Source organism: Herpailurus yagouaroundi, unplaced genomic scaffold (assembly GCF_014898765.1).
Source record: "Herpailurus yagouaroundi ecotype Mexico unplaced genomic scaffold, PumYag 29, whole genome shotgun sequence".
NCBI classification, from domain to species: Eukaryota; Metazoa; Chordata; class Mammalia; order Carnivora; family Felidae; genus Herpailurus; species Herpailurus yagouaroundi.
This window is the reverse complement of record NW_024412377.1, coordinates 102,950,596-102,973,821: the sequence shown is the minus strand read 5'-3', so window position 1 is coordinate 102,973,821 and position 23,226 is coordinate 102,950,596. Positions and strand designations below refer to the sequence as shown.

The following is a 23,226-nucleotide window of genomic DNA, read 5'->3' as shown; positions in this document are numbered from 1 at the left end:
GGGAAAACCTTGTGAGAGGAGAGCAGGGAGGGGTGCTAGACCTGCCAGAAATTTAACCGTATTAATGCTTCTATAATCAGAACTTTGGTTTTAGGTACTGAATAGACCAACTAATGGAACTGTATAAATGTTTTTGCAAAACTATAAAACAAAATTAAATAGAAATGATAAGCAGTTTCAAAAAGTTGAAAGCAGAAGGAAACAAAGGAACCCATGTCTCACACTGATGGCTGAAGCACACAAAGAGGAGCTACTGTAAGCCCTTTGAAATTTAGTAATTTGTCCATCAGTAGCTAAAGGGAAAAAAAACTGTAAGGAAATCGTAAATGACTGGCAGTGATGAGTTTGTTACTAATGATATTGGTATTGTCGTTTTGACTAATGAAGAGGCCTGTTTGATTGGTTCGCCCTCCCTGCTTTTCTCCCTCCTTCCCTTGCCCTCTGACGGTACTGGTGCCTGCTGGTTGGCGGGAGAGGGCAGCAGGCTCCTTTCTCCCCCTCTGACATTCTGTTGCCCTCCCAGCCCTATCCCTTTTTTGGACTTGCACCCAAAGGCTTCTACCTGCTGGCAAAGGGAGCTTGTCAGGAAACTAACTGGATATGATTAATTTAAAGCTTCTGTTTTAGGAAAGTAGGGTAACTGGAAATGTAAACCTGTTTTAAAGTGCACAGTTTGTGCATGTGCATCCATTACTGACACAACTTCAGTTTCCCCAGCAGCACTAATGCTGATCACTCTACTTAGATCTGGTTTATCAATATGTTGTCTCCATTATATGACTGAAGCATCCAAACAAACACCACATGGAGAAATACTGATTTTTTTCCCCAAAGTCTGTAAGATTGACTTATTTCAAAAGCTCCCCCTCTAGCTGAGTGTGTTCCTGGCTGTTGTGAGGCTGCATGGGGAACTGCCGTTGAGAAATAAATAAACGCTCTAACTCCAGTAGCCTTTGAGCAGCTCTAAATAACACTTGTAAGACTGTATGCAGAGTCCTCCATTATAAAACCTGCACCTTACAAGTGCTCTGGGTAGTGTTGATGCCAACAGCTATTAAAGATGTCTCGTGGGGCGCCTGGGTGGCGCAGTCGGTTAAGCGTCCGACTTCAGCCAGGTCACGATCTCACGGTCCGTGAGTTCGAGCCCCGCGTCAGGCTCTGGGCTGATGGCTCAGAGCCTGGAGCCTGTTTCCGATTCTGTGTCTCCCTCTCTCTCTGCCCCTCCCCCATTCATGCTCTATCTCTCTCTGTCCCAAAAAAATAAATAAACGTTGAAAAAAAAAAAAATTTAAAGATGTCTCGTATGGGGCGCCTGGGTGGCTCGGTCGGTTAAGCGTCTGACTTCGGCTCAGGTCATGATCTTGTGGTTTGTGAGTTTGAGCCCAGTGTCAGGCTCTGTGCTGGCAGCTCGTAGCCTGGAGCCTGCTTCCGATTCTGTGTCTCCCTCTCTCTCTCTCTCTACCCCTCCCCCACTCACGCTCTGTCTCTGTCTCTCAAAAATGAATAAACTAGGGGCGCCTGGGTGGCTCAGTCGGTTAAGCATCCGACTTCGGCTCAGGTCGTGATCTCGTGGTCCGTGAGTTCGAGCCCCGCGTCGGGCTCTGTGCTGACAGCTCAGAGCCTGGAGCCTGTTTCAGATTCTGTGCCTCCCTCTCTCTCTGCCCCTCCCCTGTTCATGCTCTGTCTCTCTCTGTCTCAAAAATAAATAAACGTTAAAAAAAAAAAAAAAGATGTCTCGTGTGTGGAGATAAGGTTATACCTACCACCAAAGGAATGTTGAAAAGAATTGTTGGGTTGTGTTTTTTTTTTTTTAATTACTGTGACTAAAATCTCTCCAAACATTCACTGTTTCTTCACTGATTTCTTTTTTGAAACTAACCTAACAATGGAGTAAAATCTCTTTTCTGCCTAAGTTGTAGAATGGTCCCTGTGACACCATTTGGTATTTGTGTAGTGATGGGAGAGAATTGATGCAGTATATGTAATTAGAGCAAAGTTATCTCCAGCTTGCATGTTTGCTTGGCTGCTTTCGGAAACCATATGCTGCCCATTAGGTCACCTCACCTTCAACATGGGGCAGGGACTAAACAAGCTATTCATTCTTCTTAAGAATAACATAAAATGCTGAAACTTCTTACCTGAAGGTTCCTGGGAGCCCTTATTTGAAAGGAAGGTATGTTGGCAGCAGATAGGGTTATGATCTATCTAGAAGGTGACCAGAGGATTTCTTAGGGACCTTGATCACACGTAAATTTTATAAGATGTGTTGTTGGATTGTATCATAAATAAGGATTGAACGAAGTCAACTATTGATTTTGTTCAAAAGTAGCTTTACATTGTTATTTAGAGCTCACCCATTTTTGTAGAATTAAATGCCATTCTTACACTTTTTTTTTTTTTAATTTTTTTTTTCAACGTTTATTTATTTTTGGGACAGAGAGAGACAGAGCATGAACGGGCAAGGGGCAGAGAGAGAGGGAGACACAGAATCGGAAACAGGCTCCAGGCTCTGAGCCATCAGCCCAGAGCCCGACGCGGGGCTCGAACTCACGGACCGTGAGATCGTGACCTGGTTGAAGTCGGACACTTAACCGACTGCGCCACCCAGGCGCCCCAACCATTCTTACACTTTTGAGTCCAATGTTTATACCTTTGGTTTAGACATCTCCATGCCTCATATTTGTGTATATCCAACAACCTCTTGACTTACCCACTTAGAACTTCCACAGGCATCTCAACCAGAACTCTTGATGTTTTTATGCTTCCAAATCTGTTCCTCCCATCTTGCCCATCTCTATTAATTACCTCACCCTTGTGCTCGCTTCGGCAGCACATATACTAAAATAATTACCTCACCCATCACCAAGTTACTAAAGCCCAAATTAGGAAGATGTCTTTGATTCCTCCCTTTCCTTGACCTCTTCCTCAGTAAATCCTTTCAGTTTAACTCCCCAGATATACTTGATAGATGTCTACTTCAGCATGTTGTGTCTATGTTTTCCAGTCTAGACTGTGATCCTCTCTCATGTGGACTGTGGTACTGGCCTCTGGATTAGTCTCCACCCTCCCTTTCTCTACACGTTTAAACATTATCTGCAGATGTTTAAACCTAAATCAGATCCTGTCCTAATTTGGACCTTCTGACAGCTTCTAGAATACATTCCAGAAAACTTAACCATGTATAAAACCCTACATATTTGGCCGTGCCTCCTGCTCTGATTGTTAAATTTGGCAAACTTGTTCCGTTGCTGTTTGACTCCTTTTCCTAGTATGTTTCATTGTATAGTATGTACCACATAAACACCCTTTTTTTTTTTTTAATATGAAGTTTATTGTCACATTGGTTTCCATACAACACCCAGTGTTCATCCCAAAAGGTGCCCTCAATAGCCATCACCCACCCTCTCCCTCCCACCCCCATCAACCCTCAGTTTGTTCTCAGTTTTTAAGAGTCTCTTATGGTTTGGCTCCCTCCCTCTCTAACCTTTTTTATTTCCCCTTCCCCTCCCCCCATGGTCTTGTGTTAAGTTTCTCAAGATCAACATAAGAGTGAAAACATAGGGTATCTGTCTTTCTCTGTATGGCTTATTTCACTTAGCATCACACTCTCCAGTTCCATCCACGTTGCTACAAAAGGCCATATTTCATTCTTTCTCATTGCCACGTAGTATTCCATTGTGTATATAAACTACAGTTTCTTTATCCATTCATCAGTTGATGGACATTTAGGCTCTTTCCATAATTTGGCTATTGTTGAGAGTGCTGCTATAAACATTGGGGTACAAGTGCCCCTATGCCTCAGCACTCCTCTATCCCTTGGGTAAATTCCTAGCAGTGCTATTGCTGGGTCATAGGGTAGATCTATTTTTAATTTTTTGAGGAACCTTCACACTGTTTTCCAGAGCAGCTGCACCAGTTTGCATTCCCACCAACAGTGCAAGAGGGTTCCCATTTCTCCACATCCCCTCCAGCATCTTCAGTCTCCTGATTTGTTCATTTTAGCCACTCTGACTGGCGTGATGTGGTATCTGAGTGTGGTTTTGATTTGTATTTCCCTGATGAGGAGCGACATTGAGCATCTTTTCATGTGCCTGTTGGCCATCTGGGTGTCTTCTTTAGAGAAGTGTCTATTCATGTTTTCTGCCCATTTCTTCACTGGGTTATTTGTTTTTCGGGTGTGGAGTTTGGTGAGCTCTTTATAGATTTTGGATACTAGCCCTTTGTCCGATATGTCATTTGCAAATATCTTTTCCCATTCCGTAGGTTGCCTTATAGTTTTGCTGATTGTTTCCTTTGTAGTGCAGAAGCTTTTTATCTTCATGAGGTCCCAGTAGTTCATTTTTGCTTTTAATTCCCTTGCCTTTGGGGATGTGTCGAGTAAGAAATTGCTGCGGCTGAGGTCAGAGAGGTTTTTTCCTGCTTTCTCCTCTAGAGTTTTGATGGTTTCCTGTCTCACATTCAGGTCCTTTATCCATTTTGAGTTTATTTTTGTGAGTGGTGTAAGAAAGTGGTCTAGTTTCAACCTTTTGCATGTTGCTGTCCAGTTCTCCCGGCACCATTTGTTAAAGAGACTGTCTTTTTTCCTTTGGATATTCTTTCCTGCTTTGTCAAAGATTAGTTGGCCATACCTTTTTGGGTCTAATTCTGGGGTTTCTGTTCTATTCCATTGGTCTATGTGTCTGTTTTTGTGCCAATACCATGCTGTCTTGATGATTACAGCTTTGTAGTAGAGGCTAAAGTCTGGGATTGTGATGCCTCCCGCTTTGGTCTTCTTCAAAATTACTTTGGCTATTCGGGGCCTTTTGTGGTTCCATACAAATTTTAGGATTGCTTGTTCTAGCTTCAAGAAGAATGCTGGTGTAATTTTGATTGGGATTGCTTTATTCGATACCAGGAATGATTTTCAAGTACTAATTGTGAATGTTTTGTATAGCTTATAGAATCCCATGTAGTCATTCATACTTCTGTGTGGCCCAGTACCCTGGTTTTCACCATTATAGGTATACACTATACATTTTAGGGCATTTGGACCTCTGCTTCTTGGAGAATCAGAAGAACAAGGAAGAAATCTTGCATAGAGATAATGATCTGCTCTTTGGCTTTTTCCAGCTGGCCAAAGCAAGGAAAAAAGTGAAGGATGTACCCGCCCTTCTGGCCAAATTTGATGAGATCTATGGGAAACTCCACATTAATGGCCAGGTCACCACTTGCACTTTGGATACTCTGCTCTGCCACACCCCTGGGGACAGAAAATCCCACCTGGTACTATTAAGTAAGAGGACAGTCAGCCATCGGACCTTCCAGCCTCTTAACCAGTCTCTGTGGGCTGAATAACCCAATGCTCAAGTCACTCATGGGTCTGAGCTGGAAGGGGCCTCCCAGTGAGTTAATGGCTTCCTAAGAAATCAGGCATTGTACTCCAGTGGATGCCATGTTAACAAACACTTGGTCTCCTTAAATTTCTGCGTTGATTTCGAACTGTCATGCTGATCTGAGAAGTTAATGTTGTGCCACCATGAAGATCTAAATCGAGTCCAGCAGAAAGCTCCACTCCCTCAGAAAGGACACTTCTTCTGTATAAAGTTCTAAGGATCCTTGAAGGAACATGACTGTGGTCTCCAGTCCAACTGTCGGTACCAGCGTAGAACCAAGTAAGCACTAGTGGGAAGGAAATTGCCATAAGTGGTCAACTCCAGTAAATTTTGGGGGGAGTAGTTACTTGCAGACTATACTCTTGCTGAAATCAGGAGGTCTGAAACCCTATTTTGCTACTGTGGGCAATGGCTCAGGATGTTCTCACTGTTTCTGTCATCATCTGTCTGTGACCCTAAATAAGATGCTTGTGAATCTGCATATTGACTTGAAATTTTCATTTAAGTTTCATTAGGGTCACGTTTTCTGAAAAATGAGAGAAATAAAAGATTCCTGAGAAGATATCTTGAAGTTATGTTTTGTTTTCTCAGCAGCACAAACTAACCCAGGACTTAGCTCTCAGAAGTGATAAGTTAACCAAAATTTAAATGGTTACTACTGTGGTCATAGGCAGGCCAATTGCTTTTCAAAAGAAATGCCAGTAAAGACACATATGCTCTCTGTATTTTTTGTTTGTTAAATTTTAAGTATTTGGTCCTACATTTCATCTTATTGATGATCTTCTCTTTTCTCTTGGAATGCTTTATTTTTTTGTAAAAGTAAATGTGTCCTGACAGCAGGTTAAAGTTTCCTCATTCTGATCAGTCACACGATAGTTTGAAACACAGCACCGGTGAGTTGTGCCTTTTGTTTCTCAAGGCCCACATGATGTTCACACCTTTCACCCATCTTCCTAGAGTTCTGTACACTCTTTCTTCAGTGCTGCTTCAAAAAGTGAGGTTTGGGGATGCCTGGGTGGCTCAGTGGGTTAAGTGTCCGCCTTTAGCTCAGGTTATGATCTCACAGTTGGTGAGTTGGAGCCCTGCATCAGGCTCTGCTGACAACTCAGAGCCTGGAGCCTGCTTCAGATTCTGTGTCTCCTTCTCTCTCTGCCCCTCCCCTGCTTGTGTGCACGTGCATGCTCGCTCGCTCGCTCTCTCAAAATAAATAAACATTAAAGATTTTTTTTAAAAAGTAAGGTTTGCTTTTAGCTGATTGTTATTCAGAGGCAAGAAGTGTGCATAGAATCAGCAATTTTAGAGTAGGAGGAATCTTCTGAATCTCCTAATTTAACTCCCTTGTCTTTCAGGTGAAAGAAATGACTTGTCCAAATTGGTATAATTAGTTGCAGGTGGAGCTGAGATGAAACTCTCGATCCCTGGTCTGATACCCTTCCCACTAGAGCACATGTCTCTTCAGAGTTCGAATACTAAAGGAGGGCTCCCACGACTCACAGTGTGGCGACTCACTGTGTGGCCATGGGCTCACTGCAGTTTCCTTGTTTGTTAAATGAGCTAATCATACCCACCTCCTAGGCCTGATGTGAGAGTGGAATGAGGTGATCAATGTAAAGCAAGCCGAACAGTGGCTGGCACCGAGCAAGTGCTGAATGAACGTTAAGTATTGTCATTTCTGTCAGTAGCACTCAGAATGTGGGTACCTAGTTGAAGAATTATATAAACAAATGTGTTCTTCCTTCTGTAAAGAAAACCCGAAAGAATTTCTTTTGCTTATGCTTGGTGAGGCCTTACCCCTTTTAAAGAAAACTCTGGGCCTTCATAGAATCTTAATTGTATTTTTTATGCCTCCTGTTTGGATTTCTCTACCTTCAAAGTCTTAGGGAATAATAGGGCATGCTTCCTGTCCCCCAACTTACCTTTTATCTTGTCTGACTTTCACAAAGAGCATTAAAATGCCTTTTATGCCCTGTGTGAACAGCTAACAACCATTCATTACCAAAAAAAAAAAAAAAAAAAGCAGTAAATAGCAACCATGACCTTCCTAAGCTCTGTTGCTCTGAACAGCTGGTGGCTATGGTGGCTATGGTGGCTCTGCTGACTGCAGAAACTGGGCAATTCGATCTGTTCCCAGAAGTGATGCTGAGAGGCAGCAGTACAGCATGAACTAATGAGCCTTATGTTTACCCCAAAATAATAGATGATTCTGAAGGCTAAAACCCCATCAAGGAGAAAGTTTGCTTAGTGGATCATGAGCATTTCATTCTTTAAAGTTTCATAATTTCCTTGAAAAATGATGTTTTCTTGCAATCGATAATTTGCCTAAAGCATGCACTTACTCTGTTAATGAGAATATTTGGACAGAACATCTTATTCCCCAACCCTGTTATGTGCCTTTGTAGATTGTTTCATTTATTATAAATGTCTCTTGCTTCAGAGTCCAGATGTCATCCTGGTGGATACAGCACAGTGTGAGGAGAGGAAAAGATCCCTCCTTCACTAGGTATTATCAGGATAGTGTTCTGGTTATGTCTTGCTGTGTCTCTAAGCCACTAGAACTTAGTGGCTTGAAACACCAATCATTTTCTCATTATCTTTAGAATTGACTGGCTCAGGCAGGCTGCTCTTACTCTGGGTCTCAGGTGATTATCAGTTGTTGGTGGCTGGGATTAGAGTCACCTCAAAGGTTTCTTCACTTAATATTTGTCGCAGTTGACGCTAGGTCCTCAGCTGAGGCTCCCTGACAGCATAGTGGCCGAGTACTAGGGAGTGTGCCAAGAGGACCAGGTGGAAGCTGTTGTCACCTTTTACCACCTGGTTTCAGAAGTCCTGTGGCAGCACTTCCACTCAAATCACAAGCTCATCCACATTCAAGGTGAGGGCACATTTGTTCCAGCTTTCAGTGGTGGCAATGTCGAGGGAACACATGTTTTAAACTACCGGAGACTTTTTTTCCAGCAAGCTCTTTAAACTTCTTTCCCATTGCTACTTGTCTAATTAAAGTCGCCATCATTAGTCCATTAGCCCACGAGGTTTCCAAAACAAATTTGTCATTTTCTATTTAGAACCTGCTGAGGGCTCTTCACATCCCTCTGGATAAAGCTCTGTCTCTTCAACATGGTTTAGAAGGCCGTTCGTAATCTGGCCCCGGTTTGCCCAGCCAGCCCTATCCCTTGCTACTCCACACTCCTTCTTCCCTCCCACTCATTTTTCAGGCCATAACTTAGATATTTTTTCATCTGGAAAGGCTTTCTCTGTCCATCCACCTACCTCAAGTTCAGGTTAGGTGAACTGCTTCCGTGCCCCTGTGCCTCGCTTATCAACACGCATACCATGCTGCTGCCATTGTTCTCCATCCTTCACCACATTAGGTGTCATGTCTGTCTTGTTCTCTGTTGTTTGCCCAGAGCACGGTAGGGATCATATCAGAGGATGAGGACTCCTCAACTCACAAAACTCATTTGTACTGTGTAATGATGTTGGTTGTCATATCGCCCTGTGAACAGCTTTTTCTCTCCAGTGACTTCCACTCAGTCCCAGACACTCCACATTTAGGCCTGACCCCAGGCTTTTGCTCAGCCTATTTTGTATCCTTTTCTCCTCCAACCTAAAATGCCCTCCCACTTTATCCACCCTTTTCTGCCTATTCAAGATTCACCTCACGTTACCTCTTCCATAAGATGTTCTCAAGATGGAGAGCCCTTATGGATTCTCCATTCACTCATTCACAAAGTCAATATTGAGCAGCTTACACTGGACAAGGCACTATGAAAGGCTCCTAAGATGCCACAGGAAGAACACATCATCTCCATTTCCCAAAGCAGAACATTTTTACCCTGCCATGTTGAACTTAAGGACCTTTTGGTCTAGTCATTTGTTCATTGCTCCTACAGACAGTACTCCTTACAGAGTGATCAAAATCTTCCCAAAGAATACTCGGTAGTGAAATAGACCAATCCTAAGCAATTCAGGCTGACATTTTTTTGACAGCAATCTAAGAAGTTAATACAAAATTGAACCAATTCCTAATGATTATTACTGAGAAATTATAATGGGGAGGTAAAGATTTATCTGCTATAATTTAGGTAGGCAGAATTGGAGGTTTCTCTGTTTCTTTGCAAGCAAACAAATTTCTTTTCTTTGTCTTTTTTTTTTTTTTAACGTTTATTTGTTTCTGAGAGAGAGAGGCAGAATGTGAGCAGGGGAGGTGCAGAGAGAGAGAGGGAGACACAGAATCCGAAGCAGGCTCCAGGCTCTGAGCTGTCAGCACAGAGCCCAATGCAGGGCTCAAACTCAACAGACCACGAGATCAGACTGAGCCACCCAGGCGCCCCACAAGCAAACAAATTTCTTACACACTCTGTACTCTCTGTTTAGAACCCCAGAGGAATTGATGGAAGACTTGATCTTGCTTAAAGGATATTTTGAGCTTTGATTTTTTTTTTCCTTTAGGTAAATGTTTGATCTTTCTGCATAGCTTCCTTTCACTCCTTTTCATAGATAAAATGACAGCTGGGTATAAGGCAGTGGTTCTCAGACTTCAGCAAGCATCAGAGATACCTGGAGAGTTTATTCAAACCCAGAATCCTGGGACCCATCTCCAGAGTTTTTGATTCCACAGATCTGGAGCAGAGTCCGAGAATGTGTATTTCTAATAAATTTCTAATAAATTCTCTGTTGCTAGTCTGGGGACTGTAGTTTAAACCACTATTTTTTTTAGGAAGCTTATGTTTTCTTATGTGCAGGGGAGACTTGGGCTTCAGTTACCATCTCCGTTCTTCTGGTCTCTGCTGTGACCAGGAGGGAAGAGCAGGCAATGGGGTCTTGTCCCTGGACTCCTGAGCAAGTATCTGCTGAGGTGTGTATTGACTGCCATGTGCCTCCTGAGGACCCTCAGTCTAATGTTGACCCACCTCCACCTCACAGCCTCTCCACTGGAGTCAATGAATCAGGAATCCCAGGTCATTATGATTTAAGATCAATGAAAAATGTATTTAGTTTTTTCAAATTATACATACACACACAAATAGATACGTATACACCTATGTATAAATATCCATGTCAACTAAGGCAGCATATGGCAGAATAGCACAGAGCTTGACAACAGAAACCCAAGATTTAAATGTACTTAATAACATTTCTATCTACAAATTTGACATACATTATGCATTTAAAAATGTGCGGTGAGCCAAATCATTGTGAATTAACCCCCCAGTGGAAATATTTCAGAAAAGTAAAAGAGAGTTTTTAAAAGGAAATGGTTTGTATTGCATAAACAATGAATCAAGGAATTAAGTTGGCTTGAACAGCATTACCTCAAAAATATCTTGAGTGGGGCATGTGGGTGACTCAGTTGGTTGACCTTCCGACTTCGGCTCAGGTCATGATCTCACACATTTCGTGGGTTCGGGCCTGCATCCGGCGTTGGGCTGACTGCTCCGGGCCTGCTTCAGAGTCTGTCTCCTTTCTGGCTCTCTCTGCCCCTCCCCCACTTGCACACACTCTGTTTCTTTCAAAAATAAATGAATACTAAAAAAAAGCCGCTTAAATATCTTGAGCAAAACTTGGTGTAATTCTGATTGAAATTTTTGTTGTTGTTGTTAATGTGTCAAAACGAGGGGATTAAAAAATGCCCTCTGTTTTCATGAACTTGGCATTCTCCAAGAGGAACAGACATTAAGTGAGTAACCCTGCAGGTGACCACATTTTTACAGTTGGGGTAAGGCCAGGGTGATACTTACATCACTCTGTGGAATAGATAATAAGTGGCATGCGTTGTGAAAATACGGGCACATACACAGAGAGGACCTTTTCTGGTCTTTCATAGCACCAATTGTGTTGTTCATCTTGACATGTAAAGTACATTACCTTGTGCTGTTAGAGAAATATTTCCAAGTACAGTACATCTAGTGTCTCCTGAAGGACAAACTATCCTACCTGTGTTTTATGACCCCAAAGTGCCTGTGTAGCATATTCCTATACTATGATACTATAATGTGGCCTTTATATTTTTTGAAAGGGTGAATTAATTGGCATGTTTTAGTTAATATGTATGGCCTCCCATGCTATGCTTTGAGTATTTCACAACTTTCTCATAAACTGGTTGCTCTTTCTTAGTTTTACATAAGACAGCCGAGACCTAGAGAAGTAGAATGCCCAAGAAGGGCGTGTAGGTGACTAGTGTGCATTAACACGCTGACCAGAGCCCTTTATCTTCGTTTCACTGCATGGGGTTTTCCCTCCAGTATTTCCAGGCTCTCAGCTAATCTGAGACAGAAGTGATTTGGGGAGAAAAGGGAATAGGGGGAGGGTACAAGAGTTTTACTCGAGTTTTCCCAGCTGCTAACGGAAGAGTTCAGAACTTTGCTGAACTGCACATTCTACCCACTTACGTACCTTATTGAGTTGATCTTCTGGGACTGTGACCTCCACGAGCCTCAGGGCATATTTACCACAGTGATTAAAGGTGGGGTCTGGAAAAGAAGGCCCAGCAGAAAGAAAAGAACCCCACTTTTGGCTGCTAATCAGTGCCCTACAGCTGAAATACTCCAAAGCCGGGTGTCTGGGATAGAAGACCTCATTTAATTAGGCTCTGAGAGGAAAATGCACCAGCAGCCCCTGAGCCCACCTGGAAGACATCGAGGAATCGTGGTCTGTCACCTGCAGGCCTGCCTGGGAAATGCATCGCCTGATTAGTGATGTTCACATCCTTCATCTTTGCTGATTCCTTTTTCCTATCCCAAGTCAGGCCAGCCGCCTCACCCAGAAGAGCCCAGCAGCACCACGTCACACATTCCACAGATCTCCCTTGTTGCCGGTCAGCAAGATCATCCCGTCGAATTACAAGTGACATCACAAAGGAAGACAGAACCTCCACAAAGTGACTGCCCTACAACTTGAATTGATTTTAAATCCACGAATCCAAGGCACATGCCTGGCAGCTCAGCAGCAGAGCCTCCTGATGTACCCCATTGCACTCCGGAGGGGCACATTATGTAACCATTAAGGTTCAAGGGGATTAAGGAGGCCTTCCTTCACTTTCATGGCTGGGAATTACTGAATTAGTATCAGTTGAAAGAGTATGTTCTGATTGTAGCCAGTGCCATGATGGCTACGTGCCCGTCCAAAGATAATTCAACAGGAATGCTGCTCACTGAGAAGCCAGGAGAGATCAAGCAACTCCACATGAGGCTTTGGGGCCATCGGGCTTTTCATCCTGTTTAAAACTATGGAGAGCAGAGGAAATGTCATTTCCAATTTAGATTAGCAGAGCCATTTCTTTGACACATCGGTGCTAAAGTAACGGAATTTCACAACAACATGCTTTGTATGCTAGGGTTTATAACATTTAAAAAACCTGCTAACACATAATAAGAGTTAATGATTGCATGGCTGTCTCTGTACCAAGCACATGGTGGACAGTATCTCATTTGATGCTCAGGAAAACCCCATTTCACCCGTGACGAAACAAGCTGAGAGAAGTTAAGTTCTTGACCATAGGTGTAATACCAGGGAGTGGGCAAGCACAGGTGGTCTGATGCCAGAGCTCATGTTTTTAATTCTGTCTCTGTATTGTGTGCCCAAATGGTGGCTGTGTGTATATGTGTGCATGCACATGCTCATATGTGCACTTTTCAGCAGAACCTCGAAGGGGCCACTGAGTGAAAAAGGTTAAAATATACATGCATACACACATACATACATATATATGCATGTGCTATATACACATAGACACACATACATAATGTTTGTGTAAGGTGTAATCCCTCCCCAGCTTCATGCTTTGCTCTTATCACTCATATACAGCTGAACAACTTAAGTAGACAGCAGAGGGCGCCCAGAGTCACTATTTTTAAAAGGTGTTCGTTTTTGAAGGCATCTTTCATTTCTGGAATTCAGGGAGAACAGAGGTCCACGTTGCAGGCTAGAAGGCAAAGGTAGCTGTAGACAGACTTCAGGGAGGAAACAGAATATTCCCTTCACTCATATTGAGAGTTCTTGTGTTGAAAGGGTGTTTTTTTTAGAAGAGAGAAAACAGGATGATCCTCTGTAGATAGCATTCTGATGCAAGTGTATGTGGGCATACGCTAGATGTTCCATGAAAAAACATCTTCAGCTCCTTATGAAAGAAAAAGAATGAGCCTTTGTCTCACTTGGGAAGGGGTTTCCTCCTAAATTAAGAGGAAAAAATCCAGAATGAATGGTTTGCTATTATTTACTAAAATCATATTGGTATGGGAAAGAAGTAAAAAGGAATTAGGGGTGGCTCAGTCGGTTAAGCGTCTGACTTTGGCTCAGGTCATGATCTCACAGTTTGTGGGTTCGAGCCCCATGTTGGGCTCTGTGCTGACAGCTCAGAGCCTAGAGCCTGCTTCACATTCTGGGTCCCCTTCTCTCTGCCCCTCCCCAACTTGTGCTCTGTGTCTCTATGTCTCTCAAAAAATAAATGTTAAAAAAAAAAATAACCAAACAAAGAATTAGGCTCTTAATTATTTGTTCTGTCTTTTCTCCCTACCCAAATCCATCAAACAGCCACCTGTCTCTTCCTGCCATCATCACTGAGTTACTTGGAGCTTTCTCCTTTAAAGTAAGGGGGATCTCAGTATTCTGGTGTATTCATCCCTGTCCATTTCTAAGAGTAGGTCGAAGATCAACTTTTCATTATCACACATCTTTAATATACTTTGGGACGGGGCGCCTGGGTGGCTCAGTCGGTTGAGCGTCCGACTTCGCTCAGGTCACGATCTCACAGTCCGTGAGTTCGAGCCCTGCATCAGGCTCTGTGCTGACAGCTCAGAGCCTGGAGCCTGCTTCAGATTCTGTGTCTCCCTCTCTCTCTGGCCCTCCCCCCGTTCATGCTCTGTCTCTCTCTGTCTCAAAAATAAATAAATGTTAAAAAAAAAAAAATATATATATATATATATATATATATATACTTTGGGATTTCGCAGAGTACTAATTATTACCATGAGCTGGGGTTGGGATTCTGGTGAAAGACGTCCTGACAAACACCCAGGAAGAGGGGAGTGGTGGGTGCTCTTGCTGAAAATGACTTTTGCTCATAAGTCTTCAGTAGAGTATTTCTGGGAACGACCAAAAGTACCTGGAAGAGATTCTGTGCAACTGGTGAGATTAAAGAGAGAAAGTGTTAAGTAGTCTAAATGTGGCCTACTGAGTTGGTATGGCTTGGGTGTAACAGTTCAGGGATAAAGGTACCGAAAAGAAGACCCAGGGGAAAATCCTATAGTACATGCTATTCCGCACATATTGTCTTTGATTTTTCTCACTTATGAAATGAAAAACTCACCGTCCACCTGGTTGATGGGCATTTGGTCACACTCCTCTAGGAGTCTGGAGTGCAGTGGCCAAAACTAAATCTGTCTTTCCATGCTGTGTTAGCAGGCTTTTATCCCATTAGATGTTGGATGTAGAGAGAGGGCCATATGAAGGTAACTTGCCACTACACTGCACAGAGTGGAGGTGATCTCACTATGACATAATGCGTATATTGCAGGTAGAGAATCAGTGTCATGAAGCTCAGTCAGGATCTGTTTTGACAAGGTCGAGAGCTAAGCAGTTAACCAGTGAACCAACTTGTATGAATGGCAACTCTGGACGTCTGTACCCCTGGGCTCCCACAACCTTTGTTATCCCCTTAGAGTCAAAATCTGAATCTCTGTGGGCCATGGTTCTGGAACAAAAGTGTAAATCTATTATTCATGTGGATCGTTCAGGTTCATTTTTAAAATCTTTTCCTCCTCCATACCATCTCAATTCCGCATTTCACTTTGCATTTGTAGACATGGCTTATAAGTTATTGATTATTTCACTCTGTTGGAATCTCCTCAGGCGCAAAACATCTGGATACATAGGGGGAAACAAAGATAACCAGCACACCATTGGTACTAGCAGATCTCCTGACTTCATTTTGCAGATTCTGAGACAAATAGTCGATGGGAGTCCCATGTCGTTGAGTTAAAGTTTTGGCAGGTAAACCGGGCTGGAGTAGGTTGGATGTGATTGTGCCTTCTGCTCACATTTCAATGGGCTAATGTCTTAAAATTTTTTTCCTCCTGAATTCTACTTCCTCTTTCTTCTTTCTCTGTTCTTCTATTTTGTGTCTTCCCCATCATTTTATTAATGCGTTCTCCTTTGGGAAAAAAAAAAGTATTTTAGATCCCTTTTTCTGGGGCTCTTCGGTGACGGAATTTAGCTTCCTGTGCCCTCACTGTTTCACTCACTGACTCAGAGTGGAGGCTGCTTTACTGGAACTTAAGAGAAACCTCAGTTTGTTTTCAGTCCTGTTTTCTCCCTAGCCTAAAGCTCTAATTTTAAGGGAAGAAGTCTGAATAGGCCATATTGATAGAAGCAAGCAACAAGCCTAAACCCCATCTTCTTCACCAGCGCGTCTGGGGCTATATTCTGTAGAAAGGCAACAAAACCATTTGGAGCTGCCCATTTGCTCCCCAAATATAACTCCCATACCCAGGGTCTTATGTAGCCTTCCACATGAGTTAAGTCCTTCAAAGTAGGGCTTGGGCAAGATTAACCTGCTAAAACTGTCTTTTACTGCAACCTAGGGTACATTTCCACTTTCCCAGTTCGTTCAACAGAGAATATTTAGCAAGTGTCCATTTTTCCCGGAAAACAGAGAGGACAGGTTAGAAATAACAATGTGTGTGCCAGTTCAACATCTCCAGACCTAATATTAAGATACCTACTAACAACTCTGAAGTTCAGATCCAAGTTTAAAGTCCAATTTTGGGACTACATTTCCCATCCTCTGTTATAGCTTGGAAGATGCTTATTAGCACAAAATTAATATTATTTCATCACTTCCATCTTTATTGTTTTAAGCCAAGATCAAATTGCATTTGGCCGTGGCAACTAGGAGAGGAATATTTATTTTGGAGTTGATCCCCATTTGCTCATTCTTAGACATTGATAAATGAATAGAAGATGCTTAATCAGACCTGTGGGTAAAAAGTCAAAGACTGTATGCATGTGAGATTAGGGAAAATTGTACACCTAATGAAGACAACAATGGGAAAAGAATGAACCACGATGCTCATTATGACTCAGTTGACAACACTTTTAGGTAAAGTCCACACTGTTTGGAAAGCACATTTTCATCCGTGGTGTCAAAACCTCCAAAAGCACATAGAAAAGTAAAAGATGCTGGCCCATGATGAGTTTGTCTAGGGTTATTTTGGAAGCCTCTGTAGTATTTAATGATAATGAAAACGTATTTTGTTTCTCCATCTTGTCTCTCAGACTCTCTGTCCAAAACAGTATGTCAAAAGGAAGGAAAAGCAACTAACAAATAGCCCATGACTGGATTTGTTCCAGTCAGATCCAATAAAACAGCCACATCAAGTTGCTAAAGAAATTTACCCACTGACAATGACCACAGCACAACAGCATTTGTATCATATTCCCCATAGGTACTAAGCTGTTGTGGCTCAGGTTTTGAGAAATTTAACCTGCATGCAAATGTGTGACAGGGCTTTCCTGGCAACCTGTAGTTCAACAAAGAACAGGAAGTGAAACCATCATTGTCACCCAAGGTTTCTTTTACACAAGTTTCCATAACTTAGAGAGGTACCTTGCTGCTTACTCTCTGTCCTATTTTATCTATACTGCTCTACATTATCTCAAAATGAAGAAAAGGAAGTACTTGTCTGAGAGGTGAAAGGTCTCACGAATTGGATGTGACCCCTGGGGAAAAGGAACGGGCACCTCTAAGATTCAGCACCCTCCTGTTTGCCTCAAAACACTGAGATGGGGCCCCAGAAATCATTGCTTTAATTTGCGTACGAAAGATGTCAAAGTTCTAGAAAGTCTCAAGAATACTATTTGATACCATTTGATTTGGGGTTTCTTAGGCAACTTCAGCAGCACATAAGACTAAGGACCATGGTGCACAGCTGTCTGAATTGTATCCCAACAATCCCAAGGACGCTTGTCAGAGGGACTAAGTGGAGACTAAAATCCAAGGCTGGATTTTCCTTTTCCTAATTGACCCAGATCCACGGAATGGACAAGTAGGGGATGTCAAAAGTCACCCTGACCCCTTCTTATTGGTTATTACCTCTCTCACAACCTCCACAGGCTTCTCATCACACTGAGAATCAACTCCAGGGCCACATGGTAACCCAGTCTGGTCCCTTTGACCTCTGCGACCTCAAATCTTACCTTCCTTGCTTGTATCTTTCCTGTTGCAACGGGCCTTCTTACTGTCCCACAAGACCCCCAGCACATTCCTGCTTCAGGGCCTTTGCACTGGCTCTTTCTCTGGCCTGCTCCCTCACTTCATTCAGATGTCTGTCAAATGTCATCTCCTCAGAGAGGCCTTCCCTGACCAACTGCTTTAAATTCCACCTTCTCTTCTTGCTATTCCTTATTCTGCTTTTTTTTTTTACTACTTGAATTTTATATTTAGTTATTTATTATTTGATTTCTCTCTAAAACTGAAAAACTACAGTATGAGGGCTAAATCATAACAGTCCTCTTTATTTACAAAAATGCTGCCTATTTTTGTAAATAAAGTTTTATTAATATACAGCTGCTCTTGTTCATTTACATGTTGTGTTTAGTTGTTTTATTTAGAGTTAAGTAGTTGCAATAGAGACTGCATAGTCCATGAAGCCAAAAATATTTATTATCTGGCTCTTTACAGAAAAAGCTTGCCAACCACTGCTCTAGAAAGTGAGCCCTATGAGGACAGGGGATTTAATGCCTTTTGCTAACTCCTATATCTCCAACACTCATATTACATGGCACTTAGTATTTGATAAATATTTATTAAATGGCTGAGCATCTGGATGAATGAGTATCCAAATATATCTAAAAAAATTATTTTCTTGTTTCAGTAATTACTGAGCACCAACTTGTGCCAGGCATTGGACTCTTTGCAGAAGATAGCACAATGATAAGAAACCAATAAATTAAATTGTGCTATGAAGAATGTCATGTTCTTCATGACAGTTGTTTTAGGAGCCATAAAGAAAGATACCTGACCAAGGCATCAAAAGATAGTGATCCCTAGGGATGAGTTCTCCAAGCTAAGAGAATTGTGAAGGCATTTCAGGCAGAGGATAGGACATGTATTGGTACAGAGATAGGCAACCACAGTTGTCTAGGGGATCCACAATTTGTGTGGTAAATGAGAGTTGTTTGAAGGAGGTTTGAACAATTTCTTTATAGGTTTGAATAATCACGGTCTTCGTCTTTCTGACTCTTGTTTCCTTGGTTGCTATTTAAAAATTGGAGAAAAGTAATTACTGCCTTCAAAAAGCCTACTATTCTCCTGCTGATGTTTTTGGCCCAACTCAAAACACATTAAATGTATTTTTTAAAGAGATGTCTGGGATACATTATACCAAGATTTCTCAACCTTGGCACTAATGACATTTGGACCAATACTTTTTGTTTTGGAGGTATCCTGTGCATTGTAGGATGTTTAATAGCATCCCTGGCCCCTACACCCTAGATGCCAGTAGCACTCCTGCAGTGTGACAATCAAACTGTCTGCAGATATCACTGAATGTCCCGTGGGGGGCAATATCCCTCTTTTGGTTACCACTGCATTAGATGGTGCCAGTAACCCACACTGGGAAACCTGGGTCTCTGGAATAAAAACTGCCAATTCTTTTTTATCTCCAGATGATCATCCAACATGAGTATGACAAGTAGCTATAGAATTCGAGAAGTAAATATTAATTACTTCTTTACTTCGTTACCCAAGTGCCATTTCTTCTAGCGGCTCCTGGGGCTTGCGCCATACTGAAATGTGCCAAATTAACTGTGCCTTAGGACAATAGAACCCTACTCAGCAATCAGCAATAAGAAGGAATATGCTTCTGATAAGTGCAGCAATGTGGATGAGCCTCATAGACATGATGCTAAGGGAAAGAAGACAGTCTCAAAAGGTTACATACTGCCTGACTTAATTTGTGTGTCTTTCTGGAAAAGGCAAAACTATAGTGAGCACAAATTAGTGGTTACAAGGGCTTAGAGTAGGGAGACTGTGTGATCACAAGGGGAGAGCATGAGAGCTTTGAAGGTGACAGAACTTATGTATCCTGATTGTGGTGGTTGTTACATGAATCCATACAGGCATTAAAACTCATAAAACTGCACATCAAAGAATTTAATTTAACTGTATGTTAATTAAAAAAACATAAGAATTGTTGCTGAAGAATATGATGGGCTTTTAATACTTAACACATGTATTCTTCTAACCACAGTGAAGCATTGTGCCAGGCACAACGCCTTGACCACTGGTAATTCGAGTGTTCAAGGGAGAGGGGCAAGTAGATATTCTGGAACCAAATGAAGAGCTTCAGCTTCCTTGCTTCAATTCCTCTTTCACTTTCCATAGAACAAGGTGATCTTCACTTCCCAATCCAGGGTTGCCAAACTTCACCCCAGAATTGCTTGAGCCTCCTTGGGCAGAAGAGAGAAAATATTTTCAAAACATGATGTATATTGGAGCAGGCTTACCACCATCCTTTGAGGTGTATACAACATCACAACATTGTATCAATCTGACACTGTTGTGTAGTGATAAGAGAGTGCCTAAAAGTGTGAGGCTAGCTTTCTAAGGCCCAGGGTGAGAAAAGGAGCAGAGAGCATAATGAAACGAAGGGACTTGATTTTAAAAGAGATCAATATCCTATTTTATTATTCATAGGAATAATGTTACCAGATTCATGCATATATGAAATAATTGTTATTTCTGAGGAATTTTATACTCCCCTTCAATATCTAGTCTGTTCATCTATGATGACAATGGGGCCCAGCGTATATATGGGAAAGTGACCATGACCTTTATCTGGAATACTACTCCAATAGCATCCGGTTCAGGGTAAGGATAGTCAGCATCCTTCTGTGGTTGACATATGTATGAAAGGACTGTTCACAGGAAAATATTGCTCATCTGCTTATGCAATAATAATAGTAAACCACAGGATTATCACATCAGAAATGAATGTCCTTGACTTCTCAGAGAATGAAATGTATTGCAACAGTGAACATCAGAACATGTCATCTACCTGGTACTCGTCCTGAAAGCTACACAAAGCACGAATGATGTCACAGTCACCAACATTACACTTCTTTCTCTCTGTCCATCATCATCCAACAGTTACAGCAACATGACTTTGGATGGACAATTGAAGTGTCTCCAAAGTGTTTCAGAGGTAGCCTATTACATCAAACATCCTCAGGAGCTATTATTTCCCCCCTTGGCTAAATTTAAACTGTGAAAATGAAGTCAAAATGACGGCCTCTCCATGTTTGTATGGTGGGCATAGGACAGGGTGGCAGTGGTAAGAAATATGTTACAGAAGAACTAGCTCAGTTCTAGATGACTAGATGACTTCAGTCTTCTTGAAAGCAGAGCTTTGAACTTTTTAAATTTTTTCATCTTTTAACTTTTTCAATTGTCATTACTACTCTCTCTCGCATGATGTAGGGAAAGATTACTTTATGCCCATTTAACAAAACCTAGAGCCAAGACATATGTACTTGAAGAATTTCCCAGAGTTCACATGGGGGTTAGTGGAAAAACAAGGTGTGAGACCTGTGTCCTGATTCTGGAACCCCATGACTCCATTCGCTAGACCATATTATCAGGTGTCATCCAGCTTCACCAAACATACACCAAAACTAGGAGTTGAAGATGGTTACCCTATGTAGGAATCAGTGGAAGTCCCACTCCTATTCTCAGGCCTATAGGTAGTAATGCATTCATGGTTGAGAAAGTGCCTGATCCCTTTTAAGATGTCTTTCAAGCATCAAGCCTACAAGAAGGGTATTCCTACCCACAAAATAGTGATTACTTTCTTGGTTGAGCCCCACCATACCTTAAATACTTTGTGTATGTACTATCTTTGTGCATGTAACTCTTTAAAAAAATTTTTTTAAGCTTATTTATTTTGAGACAGATCAAGTGGGGGAGGGGCAGAGTGGGAGAGAAAATCCCAAGGAGGCTCTGCACTGACAGTGTGCAGTCCCAATGTGGGGCTGGAACTCACAAACCGTGAGATCATGACCTGAGCCAAAACCAAGAGTTGGACGCTCACCCTACTGAGCCACCCAGGCACCCCACATGTAACTCTTTCACATGCCTCAGGGCCTGGTCTTGCTATTCTTGGATTCCTAGATCCTAATAGTCTGTTTCATAGTAGGCACTCAGTGCTTGTGTGATGAAAGAAAAGCGTGGCATGAACTTTTTTCTTTAGAAGTGCAAATCAAGGGCAAAGTGGCATGGAAAATCCTTGCAAAAGTCATTTACCCTCTCAAAGCCTCAGTTTCCTCATCTGTAAAGTACGGATGATAAGAAATAACCCTTCAGGGTTATTGTATGTAAAATGCTTGGGAAGGTGCCTGTCTCACGGTAAATTCTCAATAGAGAGTAGCTCAAGATGGCTCTCGGTGACTTTCACCTCCTCGTATCCACAGTTCTTTTTCACACTGAATAGGGCAAACTATGTGACCAATAGGACATCGGAGCATTGACAGAGTGGCTTATGAGACTAGGTCATAAAAATCATTGAGGCTTCCACTTTGTTCTCTCTGGATCATCTGCTCTGGTGGAGAGGAAGACACCATATCACGAAGATACTTCAAGCAGCCCTATCGAGAAGCCCATGTGGTGAAGAACTAGACTTCCTACCAACAGCCAGCATCAAGTCACCATTCATACAAGTGTGCCATCTTGTACTCTGATCCTCCAGCCCCAGTCGGTCCTTCAGATGATGCAACGCTGTCCAACATCTTGACTACAACCTCAAGAGAGACTTAGAGCCAGAAACCCCTGGTTAAGCATGTCCTGGATTCCTGGCCCACAGAAATTGTCTGAAATAAATTCTTATTGTTGTGGGTTTTTAAAATTTTTTTAAATGTTTATTTATTTTTGAGAGAGAGAGAGAAAAACAGAACACAAGCAGGGGAGGGACAGAGAGAGAGGGAGACTCAGAATCTGAAGCAGGCTCTAGGCTCTGAGCTATCAGCCCAGAGCCTGATGCAGGGCTTAAACTCACGAGCTCTGAGATCATGACCTGAGCTGAAGTTGGATACTTAACCAACTGAGCTACCCAGGCACCCCATCTTGGGGTAATTTGTTACAGAGCAATAAGTAAACAATACACTGTCATTATATGGTTGTGTGAGTATCAGTAAAGAGATATGTCCCACATGGTCAATCCTGGTTCTTGACCAACCTCAGTTCACAAGAGCTAATGGATAAGGAAGTCTGGTTTTAACCAAATTAGGACTTGTCCTTCCCTCCAACTGAAGAGGTAACTAAGATAGACATTCTCAGCAACCAACTTGAGGAAAGTGAGAAGGTCCCCCTGGTGCTATTTGCCACATTAGACAAATGTTGACTATCACTGCCTAATGTTATTTAATCATGTCAGGCCTATAGGTCAAGTCTCTAAATAGTGGGACAGTTCTGACCCCAAGAGCTAATCTTGGCCTCTCTTTTTTCTCCCTGACCCCCTGCAGCTAGCATACCACCCAGACCAGTCCCTTACTTATGTTCACTTTCCCAAGTCTTTTATACCACAAAACTTGGATGAAAATGGCGATGACCTTAAAGGAGACAGCATTTCACTGAACATTGAGAAACCCTCATTTTGGGGGGGCTACACAGGCCTTGGCGATATTTGAAGCTTGAATTATGGGCAAGAAGGTATTTGGCTCTGATTTTTCACATGGTTGTGTTACTGTAACTCAACCTAAGTCCCTCCCTTCCCCAGTGATCACTGGTATCTCAAAGGATTTGTCAGTTCTGTTAGACTGTTTCATTTTCCAATGAATGCTTTCATTCTTTCCTGCCATCTCCAAT

General features: G+C 42.2%; 1 protein-coding gene across 12 annotated transcripts in view; it reads left to right on the top strand.

Moving 5' to 3' along the window:
- Positions 1 to 23,226, top strand: part of PTCD2 (pentatricopeptide repeat domain 2) — a 116,500-nt gene that overhangs the window by 28,132 nt on the left and 65,142 nt on the right. For 4 of the 12 annotated variants that reach the window (XM_040451170.1, XM_040451152.1, XM_040451144.1 and 1 more), the window contains one exon: positions 5,110 to 6,084. The exons of 5 other annotated variants lie outside the window; for them this stretch is intronic. In XM_040451170.1, coding sequence (XP_040307104.1) covers positions 5,110 to 5,334 — 225 coding nt within the window. In that variant the 3' untranslated portion in view covers positions 5,335 to 6,084. Of the gene's footprint in view, positions 1 to 94; positions 256 to 5,109; positions 6,085 to 15,218; positions 21,336 to 23,226 lie in introns of those variants that run through there. 3 more of the 12 variants (XR_005783391.1, XR_005783388.1, XM_040451218.1) reach the window with 3 other exon arrangements.